The sequence below is a fragment of the Loxodonta africana genome, chromosome 6 (genome assembly GCF_030014295.1).
Source record: "Loxodonta africana isolate mLoxAfr1 chromosome 6, mLoxAfr1.hap2, whole genome shotgun sequence".
NCBI classification, from domain to species: Eukaryota; Metazoa; Chordata; class Mammalia; order Proboscidea; family Elephantidae; genus Loxodonta; species Loxodonta africana.
In genome coordinates this window covers 123844412-123855551 of record NC_087347.1, presented here as the reverse complement: position 1 = coordinate 123855551, position 11140 = coordinate 123844412, and the positions used below count along the sequence as shown (strand labels likewise).

Below are 11140 nucleotides of genomic sequence, written 5' to 3'. Positions count from 1 at the left end.
TATCTATCAGGTTGGAGGAAATCCCTCATTCCGGAAGGCAGAAACGAGTTCCGGGAAAGGATGGTCACATAAATGTACCCACATACGTGCGTACACGTCCCTCCACAGACACCAGCTTCTTTCTCCACATTGTTGAACACGGCCAGCCCTGGGCTCACTTGGAGTCCTCCGGACTTCTCACGCACCAGTCTATGCCATCATTTGCTCGCTCTCAGCCCTCACACACCTCACTCCCAGGCTTGCCAGGTCGGCAACCGCAACCCCGCTCCCACCGAGTTCTCTATAGTATGTTCATTTTCAGGAGCAAGAGGAGGGCGCCGGCCCGGGTGGTGGTGGCTGGCGCAGCGCGGGGGCGCAGGGTGCTCAGCGCAGCGTCCGGTGCAGGCTGGCCCGGGGGTAAGGGGGCGAGCCGGCTTGCGGAGCGCAGTCTAATCCAGCCAGAGCTCGCGGGCCGCGGGTGCATTTATCATCCCATTACTGTAACAAATCCGGGCTCCACTACATGAAAGGTAAAATGAATTACCGACGTTAAGCCGTCAATAAAGTCATTTCTGTAAATGGTGTCTCCAAAGGGCCGCGGCATTATTCAGCTGGCTTTATCAGCTGGCTGGAAATTACGTGTAGGAGCCGGGCCGCGCAGCGCGCGGGGCCGCTCACTTTGATTAAGCGTCTTGCCAGCACGATGTGACAGAGCTTTTGACCAGGGTTTTATTCACAGGCCTGTGATGAACGCCAAGCTGATCAGGCGGAATGAAGAGTAATTAAAACCTATAAATTATCTTCCGCAGCCCTTCTCGCGGCGTCTCCTGCAGGCGAGATAAGGCGTCGAGACCCTATTTACGGCGCTGAAAGGGGACGCGGCGCACAAAAGCTACGCGGCTAAATAGGATATTGATACTGTCCTAATTAGAATTTAATTAAGTACCCGCGCTCGCTTGCGGGATAAAGATTTCAATTTTGCGAACTTAAATAAAAATAAAATTCCACCCCCATATCGGGGACTAGGAGTCGGGGCGCAGGGAGATTTCGGGGAACCCTTGGTGTGGGACTGTAGAGGACCCAAAGGAGTCCAAGGTGGGGTTGGGGGCGTCTGGGAAGGGGTTGAGAAGAACTGCAGCGGGCCTCTAGTCCGACGCGCAGGTCTAGCTAGAAACGCAGAGTCTCGAGAACACCGGGACCAGAAGACAGCCCGACCAATACTAATTCTGCCCACCACCAGTTCTTCTTAGAAACGTTGACCCCTGCGTTGGTTAAAAAAAAAACCTCGATTTATTCTCCTCCTAATCCCCTGTGATTTTTCTGGAAAACTGGAGGGGGGTATTTTGCCTGTCCCAACTAGACAATATCCCCAAGGAGATTCTGCTTCCGCGGTGGCACTGGGGATGGCGGGTGGGGCAGGCAGGTCCCCAGGAGCTGCAAAGACAACATCCCCGCGAAGGCCTGGGTTGAGGAAGCCTTTCTTTCCTCTCTCCGCACGGCTGGCTCCAGCACACCGACCAAAGCTGGTCCTGCAACACCACTTGGCAGAGGATCGTCGCCGGTACCTAGGGCCTCATTTGCCCCCTCTCCCTGACTGTGAGAGAACTTTTGGTGTGCCTCGACCAGAAAAGAGAAAAAGAGCCCAGCGGACAGGAGACTGCTGTCAGCGAGCGTGGGAGCCGCTGGAGCCCCGCTGTATCCGAAAGCTAGGGGAAGAACACGCAGGGCTGGAGCTGGAGGCTCTCAGGGAGTCGCCTGCAATTTCAGGAGAATCACTTACCCCGCAACCACAACCGGGGGAAACTCGCTACACAAATTGTCAGCTAGCCAGGGCAAACTCCTGGGGGAGCAGAGCTTTTATTTGTTGGATTTTACTTCGCAGGGAAGCCTAAAGCGAAGCCCAAAAGCCCGGGCCTTGTTCACATAATCGCCCTGATCTCCTGGTCCAGGTGCTTTCCCGGGACAACTCCACGATACCGGGGCGGCCGCAGCTTCAGCCGCCAGAGAAGGAACAGGCGCCCGGCGTGGCCATCACTCAGGCTGCCCCGCACCCTCTGGGCTTGGCTCAGTGGTGCCAGGGCAACTCCTGGGTGTTATCCAAGGTTGGGACCGGGAAGGGCAGGAGTGCAGATCCCGCGGGAACGACCTGCGGTGCAGCCAGTCGGCGTGTGGTTGACAAACGGGCTCTGCTGGCTAGGCAAGACGGGCCTCCGGGCTTTGCTGTTTGTGAAAAATAAATTGCGACTCTGAAAGTAACCAACTCAAGGTCTATTTCACATCACCAACCTCCTCGTCTCACTCCTTTCCCTCCAACACACACACACACACACACACACACACACAGAGGCAATAATATCTCCACCTTCCTAACAGCAGGGAGGACCAAGAGGGAAAATAACACGCTGAGTTTCTCAGCGGTGGGGGTGCAAAGAGCTGAGTCCCCTGCCTCCTGACCCTGCGTCCAGCGCGCACGCACGCATAATCCTGCATTTCTCCAACAAGTTGTTTATGGAGTTGCCTATTTGCCTAAACCTCCCCCAACCCACCCCTCCCCCTGCCTCCTCGGCCCGCTCCTCGGTCCTGGCCTGAAGTAGGGGGAGGGGCGGCGGCGCGGGCGGGGGAGGGCGGGACGGACGCGCAGGGCCGGGGCCCCGGCACCCCCTCTCCGCCTGCGGCCGCCGCCCCCGGATTATTTATCCGCAAAGTCCCGCGCGCGCCCATTGGGCCGCGGCCCGGGTGTCAGCGCGAGTCCCGGCTAGCCATTGGCCCCGCACACGTGCGGCCCTGACTCACGTGCTTCCGGTTTGAAGGCAAAAAGTGTGCCTGGGTGATTTTTTTTTCAAGCGAGAGTTTGTGCAAAGATCCGAGCTGTCAGAGATTTGAAAAAAAAAAAAAAAAAAGGCAGCCCCGGCGCTGGCGGAGACGCGCTCTCTCTGCAAAAAAAAAGCAAAGGCGATTAAATGCGCTGCCAGCCTCGCGCTCTGGGCACAGCTGAGCGTGACACTCGGGGAAGTCAAACCCTTCACTTCTGCCTAGGAAGACTGGGCTAGACTTTAAAGACTATTTTTTCCCTTTAAGAAAAAAAATTCTTGGAGCTTTTTCCTTTCTTTTTTCTTGTTTCTTTCTTTACTTTTTTTTTAATTCATTTTTTGGCCGTGGCTTACTTCCCATTTAAAACAAATCATTGAATCTGGTCGCAGAAAGAAAAAAGAAATTGCCAAGTGTCTCTATATCTGGATGTCTACAAATTAGAGCGAGGGCGAGACAGCAAGATCTATCTGCTCGATAAGAGCGAGCGATCCAGGGCAGGCGCCTGGGCTTTTTTCCTGCACCCGCCCGGTGCCTTCGCTGGGGCTTCGCCTGCCTTCTTCCCTCCGCGCACCCCCACGGGCCGCTGGCAAAGTGGGGTGGGGAGTGAGGCGGGGGGGCGGGGGCCGGCGCTGCGGCCGGGGCGGCAGGGCGGCCGAGCATGGAAGAACAGCAGCCGGAACCTAAAAGTCAGCGCGACTCAGGCCTCGGCGCGGCGGCGGCGGCGGCGGCGGCACCGGGCGGCCTCAGCCTGAGCCTCAGCCCGGGCGCCAGCGGCAGCAGCTGCAGCGATGGAGACAGCGTGCCGGTGTCCCCGCAGCCCGCGCCTCCCTCGCCTCCTGGGGCGCCGTGCCTGCCGCCCCTGGCCCACCACCCTCATCTCCCCCCGCACCCCCCGCCCCCGCCGCCGCCGCCGCAACATCTCGCGGCGCCTGCTCAGCAGCCGCAGCCCGCGGCCCAGCTGCACCGCACCACCAACTTTTTCATCGACAACATCCTGAGGCCAGACTTCGGCTGCAAAAAGGAGCAGCCGCCGCCGCCGCAGCTCCTGGTGGCGGCGGTGGCAGGAGGAGGCGCAGCAGGAGGAGGCCGGGTTGAGCGCGACAGAGGCCAGACCGGCACAGGTAGAGACCCTGTCCACCCGCTGGGCACGCGGGCGTCAGGCGCTTCCTCGCTCCTGTGTGCTCCGGACGCGAACTGTGGCCCGCCCGACGGCTCCCCGCCCGCAGCCGCCACTGGCGCGGGCGCGTCTAAAGCTGGGAACCCGTCTGCTGCTGCAGCGGCGGCGGCGGCTGCGGCGGCGGCGGCGGCAGCGGCCGTGGCGGCGGCAGCAGCGGCCAAGCCCTCGGATGGCGGCGGCGGCAGTGGAGGTGGTGCCGGGAGCCCGGGCGCGCAGGGCGCCAAATACCCGGAGCACGGCAACCCGGCCATCCTGCTTATGGGCTCAGCCAACGGCGGGCCCGTGGTCAAAACTGACTCGCAGCAGCCCCTAGTCTGGCCCGCCTGGGTCTACTGCACGCGGTATTCGGATCGCCCGTCCTCCGGTGAGTACCTAACCGCCGCTGCGCCATGCCTGCCCGCTGGGCGGACGCCCCTAAGAACTTCCAGCCGCCGGACTAGGCAGAGCAAACCTTGCCTCGGGCCCTCTCTGCTCTCTTCGCCTGCTTCAGCTTCTTAACCCTGGACCCAGCCCCAAGCGAGTGTGCACCCGGTTCTGCGCTCCTGGGCCCTGCGGCCACCACCCGGAGTGCTACAGCTCCTGGCAATAGAGGCTGGAGTCTGAGCCTTCGATTTTCAACTCCGAACCGCTGGGGCCTTCTTTTTGTTTTACGTTTATTATTTCTTGGAAAGATACACAGAGTCATTGGTTTTTCCTCCGGGGAAGGAGTGTTTAGAGCCAGCGGGAAGGCGGGCCTAGATCTGGGTCTGAAATCTCACCAGCCAGGCCCTGAGGAGACTGCAGTCGAGAAAGGCTTTGACAGAGAAATAAGCTTCGTCGTGTTTCTTACAGAAACAAACACCCAAGCACCATCTAGACGTTTTCTGCGGAGAGTTCATTTACATAGTTAGAGCTAGATATGGAGACTCAGGAGGGAGAGAAATGCGTCCGCCACTGAGCAGGTAGCAGATAGAGTCTGACCCGGGTGGGTGGAATCCCAGGGAAAGACGGTTGCCAAAGCACCGGGAACCTCTGGCTCCTGGACTTCTGGGAATGACAGGCAGACAGTCGGAGATGAGAGAAGACAGGCCAGGCTCAGGCTAGAAACCGGGCGATTGCAGAGAGAGCCAGCCCGGTCCAAAGCTTCTTTGCAGCGGGGCTCCCACATTCTCCCGGCCCTAGTCCTTTCTTTCCCTCCTTCCTTCTGCACATCTGCCAGTTAGCCGATTTCCGCCAGCCGCAGCCCAATTTTGCTCGTCTTTCTTTCGGTCTCTCGCGCGCATGGCGAAGCAAAGGCCAAGGCCTACCCTGGGACAGCCTTCTGGCCCCGGAAGAAGAGGCCGAGGCCTGCCCGCCCCTGTAGCGGGCAGCCCCCGGGAGGCCGATGGGGGCCGAGAGGAGGGCGGCAGAGGTTCTGGTCCACTAACCGGGCTCCGGGCGCCCAGGGCCCGCAGGAGCCCGGGCACGCGTAGCCACGCGCAGCTTTCTGCCCGCTAGTCTCTCGTCTCCCGACCGCTGCCCGGCGGGTGCGGATCGATGCGCGTTATCAGCTCCCGCCATCTCGAGCCCTGTTATTGACACGTCCGGTTCCCTGAACCTCCGAAAAGCTGCTTTGATTGACTTGCCTGATGGATAGAGTGATTGAGCTGTCAGGCCGCTGGGCTCGGGCTGGCCGGGAGGCTACGATTTTATTACAAGTGCCTGTGCCTTGTGCACAAAAACACAACAACACTCCAGCAGGTCCCGGACGCCCAAAGCGCAGCGGGGCCTTTCTGAAGATGTGCACACCTTCTGGGCCATCTCTGCCCGCTCACCTAATTACTAATCCAAACCAAGTCCTCCTCCCCACCAGCCTACCTCCTGGTCATCTCTGCGCCCTGCACAGGAGTGGGCCTCCTCTTTGTTCTTGGCTGCTTTCCTTCCTATGGGCCTGGGGACACAGGAGACTGACTCGCTTTTTCTCCCTGCATGGGCAGTTCAGGGGATGAGCTTCAACCCAGGCCCAAGCCTCTGCCTTCTGCTAGGACTGGACTCTGTCACAACCGGTGACCTCAGCCCCTGGCCTACTTGGGGAATCAAAAACTGTCCAGCTGGTCCCTCTGTCACTAGGTTTAGAGATGCCAGTGAAGACCCTTCTTTCCAGCCGGTTTTAGGGCTTAATAGGCCCAACAGTGAGCTCGTACAACCATGGCAGAGCTCAGGAAGTAAATGCCAGAAGACCTGGGTGAGGAAGGGATGGACTGAGATACAAGCTTCACAGGACAGCCCAACAGCTGTATCCTCTCCAGTCAGCCCTCCTGTATCTGAGGCTGGGCTCCATGGCAGCCCTCCTCCCAAGCTAGTGTTTGAGGGAGACTTCACCTGCTTAGGAATGTTTCTATGGCCTCTTCCCATATCCATATTGGAAGAAAAGCACAGATTTTTGTTGGGATTCTCCCCCTGTCTCCAGCCCTCTGCCCCTGTTGTGCTCTCTGATGGGGGGGGGGGGAGTAGTATCCTTGCAAATGCCATGAGTGGGCAGGGAGAGCCAATCTGCCTTGTTTTTGTTGTTCAAGTGTTTTCACTCCTAAAATTGCAGCATAATTTTTGGAAGTAGATAAAAGGGAGACCCTGCCTGGGTAGTAGCATCCAAGAGGCAAAGCAGGGGAACTGGGGTGGAGATAGAGTCTTGAGGGTAAGGCATACTGCTAAGTCAGGGCCTTTTCTCCTCCTTTAGAGAAGTGGTGGCTGGTGTCTCCCTGGGGCCCTAGAAAGGGCTTAGGTCAGGCCAAGAAGAAGGAATAAGAGGAGGCAGAGAGAGGGCACTGAGAGTACTGGAGCCAGGCAACTCTCTCACAACCCACTCTGCTCCCCTTGTTTTTGAGGGCCAGCAGCTACAAGTGTTGGGGCCTGGATGTAAATGTGTGAGAGGGCTTCTTGGCGGGGGGGGATTAGCTTGCAGGCAGGCCATAAGGGGTTACTTCTCTCTGGCCAGTTCCCCCGGAACTGCCCTCCATGCCCGGGGCCTGAGCCTCTTTTTATCTCAGGGCTGCCAGGGCAGGCCCCTGACCCCTGACTCTGGGCTAGGCTGGATGGGGCTCCAACCGTCTCTCCATCTTGGATTCCTGCCTTCTTGGCCGGGAAGTGCTGTGAATTTAGCCTGTCCCCGGCTCTCCTGTAATGACTTGGGGGTAGAGTTTGCGTGGCTCTACCAGCCCCCCAGAAAGGAACCCAGTGACCCCCGTGGCCAGGCAAGGGGCGCTTGATCCGAGGGGTTGGCCGGCGAGAGGGAGCCGAGGGGCGCAGCAAGGCCTCAAGGAGTGCCCCCAGAAGCTCGGGGCGCGATCCGGGCTCGGCTCGGCAATTCTCACGGCTTCCTCTGCCCTTTCCCCCCTCCCCTCTGCCCTCGTCCCCACCCCCACCCGGCCCTCTCCGCCGCTGCAGGTCCGCGCACCAGGAAGCTGAAGAAGAAGAAGAACGAGAAGGAGGACAAGCGGCCCCGGACGGCGTTCACGGCTGAGCAGCTGCAGAGACTCAAGGCGGAATTCCAGGCGAACCGCTACATCACCGAGCAGCGGCGGCAGACCCTGGCCCAGGAGCTCAGCCTCAACGAGTCCCAGATCAAGATCTGGTTCCAGAACAAGCGGGCCAAGATCAAGAAAGCCACCGGCATCAAGAACGGCCTGGCGCTGCACCTCATGGCGCAGGGACTGTACAACCACTCCACCACCACCGTCCAGGACAAAGACGAGAGCGAGTAGCCGCCGGCGGCCGGGGCAGCGCGCGCGGTCGGTCCACCGCCCCGCGCCCCCTCCTGGCTTGGCCACCGCCGCCTGGTCGGCTGTGCTCCGGGGGAGCCAGAATCAACGAGAGGAGGGAGGGGGCGGCAGGAAAAAGAGAGAGAGAGAGAAAGAGAGATGCTCAGAATGGAGAGTCACGATGAAACGAAACATTTCTAAATAGGGAGAAAGACTCGGACACGTGCTATCGAAAAATCAGATCTCTTCTCTAGTCACAGTATAAGGGACGCAACTGCGAACTCCTTAAAGCTCTATTTAGCCAAACCGCTTACGACCTTGTATATATTTAATTTCAGGTAAGGAAAAGAAATATGTGTAGCGAAGTCTATTTGCTGGACATTTTTATTAATCTCCTTTATTATTATTGTTATAATTATTATAATTATTATAATTATTTTATCCCCCACCTCCACCTCCTTGCCCCAGTTTCGTTTACGTTGCCTTTTTCTTTTGAATGTCCTTGCTTCTCCGGTGCCTCCCGCCCGCCGCGCTGCCCCTCGTTTCTCTGGGATTTTTCTTTGTGTGCGTGAGAGTGTGTTTCCTCGCGTGTCTGCTCTTTGCTTCTTCCTCCCCTCCCCAGCCGCTTCTGTCGGTCTGTCTGTCTGGCTCCCCTTTCGTTTTCCCGAGACTTGTTGAGAAATACGACCCCACAGACTGCGAGACTGAACCGCCGCTACAAGCCAAAGATTTTATTATGTTCAGAAACCTGTAGTCTGAAATAAAGTGTACACTGTGCTCATTAGCGCTGGCGGCCCTCCTCTTTGCGGGGTTGGGGAGGGCGTGGGCCCGGGCACCCAGTGGCTCCTGCGTCCCCAGCACCGCCGCGCACACCGGTCGCACCCACCCACACACCGGCGGGAGCAGAGGTCCTGGGATCCCCGGGGCTGAGACACCTAGCCGAGCCTGACTGTCCCCGCACAACGAAGGAGTGGCAAAGGAAGCACGGGGGCAAAGGCACCCCTCCCGCGCGGGTTTGGCAGGGGCCTGGAGGGTTTGCCGGGACACTCTTGGTCTCCCCATGCGTTCCAGCCAACCCGAAGGCCGAAAACCGCAGTTCTGGCTTTGGAAACCTGGCCGGAGCTGCTCATCACGCTGGGCCAGGCTCAGTTAGCTGCGCGGCCTCCTCCTTTTCAACCTGCTACCGCTCCGCCCTGCACCATTTCTTTTTCCTTTCATGCTTGTCCGGGCTTTTCTCTCGTTTTTCTCCTGCAGAGGCAGAAGGCCTTGCAAGTGTGAGGCGGAGGCGGGGAACTCCCTCCCGCCTTGAGCTGCCGCCTAGGGCGAGAGGTCCCTCGGGCCGGCCGCTTGGCCGCCTTAATCCCACTGCTCTTCGTTTGGGGAAGTGATTCCACTGGATGAAGCGGTGTGTTGAGGGCGGCTTGTGGAGCCTTGCGGAGCTCGGATCCGATGGCCGGGGCCAGGCCGGAGGGGAGGAGGCTCGGATTCTGGGAAGCAGCGCAGAGCAGCGGCCGCTTGGTCCCGCTGCAGGGTTTGCCTTGGGGTAGTCCGACCCTGAGGTGGGCACCAGCTTGCCAGGTCCGGACCGAAAACCTAAGCGGGACTCACACCCCTCGGAAAGCCAACAAAGTCTGGCTTGCTTCCTGACCGAGGGGGACGCAGAAAGCAGCCCCAAGAACACTTCTCATTCCTGCTCTTTCCTGAGGGAGATGTTTGCTTCTTGCCCCTGACCCTAGGGATTGTCCTTCCCGGGCAGACTCAGGGTCTTTGCACACTCAGTGGGTTGGAGGTAAAAGGGGGCTCACTCCTCAGGAGATACCAGCTTCCTTTTGTCCCGGATTCCCTCCCACCCCCACTGTAAATTCTACTCGCTCCATTTTCTCTCTTCTACAATGAATGTATGTACATATGTGCCTGTGTGGTTACATTTGTAGGTGTGCAAATACGGTCACATGCAAATACTAGTGCATCTGAGTACCTGTTTTTGTGTATTTCTGCAAGGGTAAGTGTTGTGCAATAGGATACATTTCTCTGTAACTAGACGCATATTTGGATGCTGGTGTCTGTGAGTTCAGGGTGTGTGTGCCCAAGCTCATTTGTGTTTGCGTGCCTGAATGTTTGTGGGGTTTATGCATGCGTGGAAACTCTGTTCTATGTGTTCTGTCCTCGAGTTACTTTCCTGTTGTTGCCACAGGATTGATTTTGTGAAAAGTGAGAATGACCAGTCATTCTGCCTTTTTTCTTGAAAATCTCTCCTTGATGTCCTCTTCACTCCTGTGGGAGGGGAAGCGACGATGCTAGGCCCTGAGCCCAGGAAGTCAAGAGCATTCCGAGTCCCATCTCAAGGTTTTGGGGCTTGGGGCTTGGGGCTTGGCGGCCTGGAGTGAAGTTGGAGGGAGCATTTGATATTGCCATGGGTTCCCAGTTTCATTGCAGTAAATCCCTTCCTTCCATCTTCCACTCTTTCCTTGGGTGTGTGGAGTAATCCTTGCACATAATAGGTGCTCACCCAATCCTAGGTGTGCAGAGTTGGGTGCAGTAAGACGGGCCCTTTCCTGGAGGTGGCCCAAGTGAGTTGATTTCTGGTGGTTGGGAGTTTATACAGTCCTTTTTCTTAGGGAGCGCTGCCTGGAATCGCCAAGCTCTCAAAGCCTTTGGGTTAGGGAGTCTGAGGCCTGGGGTTCAAGGTACTCCTCCCCTAATTCAGACAACTCAGCCTTCTCCCTCTGAGCACATCTAGAAGCGATGTTGGGGGGTGCTCAGCTTTACAGAGAAACATCCCATTTTGAGTGTCTGGGAAGTGGGCTACCCTCCCTTTTTCCTTCCCCACTGTGGCCCTGTAGGGTCCCCAACCCCTGCCAAGCCCATCACGTCCCTTGACTGAGGAAGGGGCCGACTTGAGCAGCTGTGGCAACTCCAAGAAGCATCCTGTTTCCTAGGGCCCCTCTTCACCCCCACCCAGAGATCAAAGCCTAGAGCCTTCTCTTAACCGTAGGGGAGAGAAGCGTTCCCTCTCCTGGCAATTAGATTTTAAAGTGGATAGGTGTGAGTGTCATTATGTCATTTGATTTCTGGGTCATTATCTCCTTTTATCTTCCAATCACTAAGTTGTTGTTGTGTGCCCTTGAGTTGATTCCGACTCTTAGTGACCCTATAGAACAGAGTAGAACTGCTCCATTGGGTTTCCAAGGAGCAGCTGGTGGATTTGAACTGCTGACCTTTTAGTTAGCAGGCTGATAGAATTCTCCCCATTTTTCAGTGGAGGAAACTGAGGCTCTGAGAACTGACCTTTTGTCCTTGGCTCCTCCGTGGCTGTGTGTCCATCTCTCTACCCTCATTACCCTTTAGAGCTGCCTTCCCTTCACGAATCTAGCTGAGACGCTGAAGTCAGTCTCCAGAATGGCTTTCCCATCTCTTCTCCCTGTCCTTTCCCACTTTTTATTCTTCCTGATTGGAG

The 11140-nt window shown here is 57.6% G+C and overlaps 1 protein-coding gene across 1 annotated transcript; it reads left to right on the top strand.

Annotated features, from left to right (window-relative positions):
- The first annotated feature begins 3448 nt into the window (after positions 1-3448).
- On the top strand, positions 3449-7686 carry EN1 (engrailed homeobox 1). Its single transcript, XM_010596396.2, has 2 exons — positions 3449-4331; positions 7370-7686. Exons 1-2 carry the CDS (start codon positions 3449-3451, stop codon positions 7684-7686), a joined length of 1200 nt encoding a protein of 399 aa, XP_010594698.2.
- Positions 7687-11140: the final 3454 nt, after the last annotated feature.

What these genes read in the sequence shown, in the direction of transcription:
- EN1 (XM_010596396.2), top strand. Translation starts at nt 3,449, where the DNA reads ATGGAAGAACAGCAGCCGGAACCTAAAAGTCAGCGCGACTCAGGCCTC. An exon ending in TTCGGATCGCCCGTCCTCCG is followed by an intron (nt 4,332 to 7,369) that starts GTGAGTACCTAA and finishes CCGCCGCTGCAG; the next exon opens with GTCCGCGCACCAGGAAGCTG.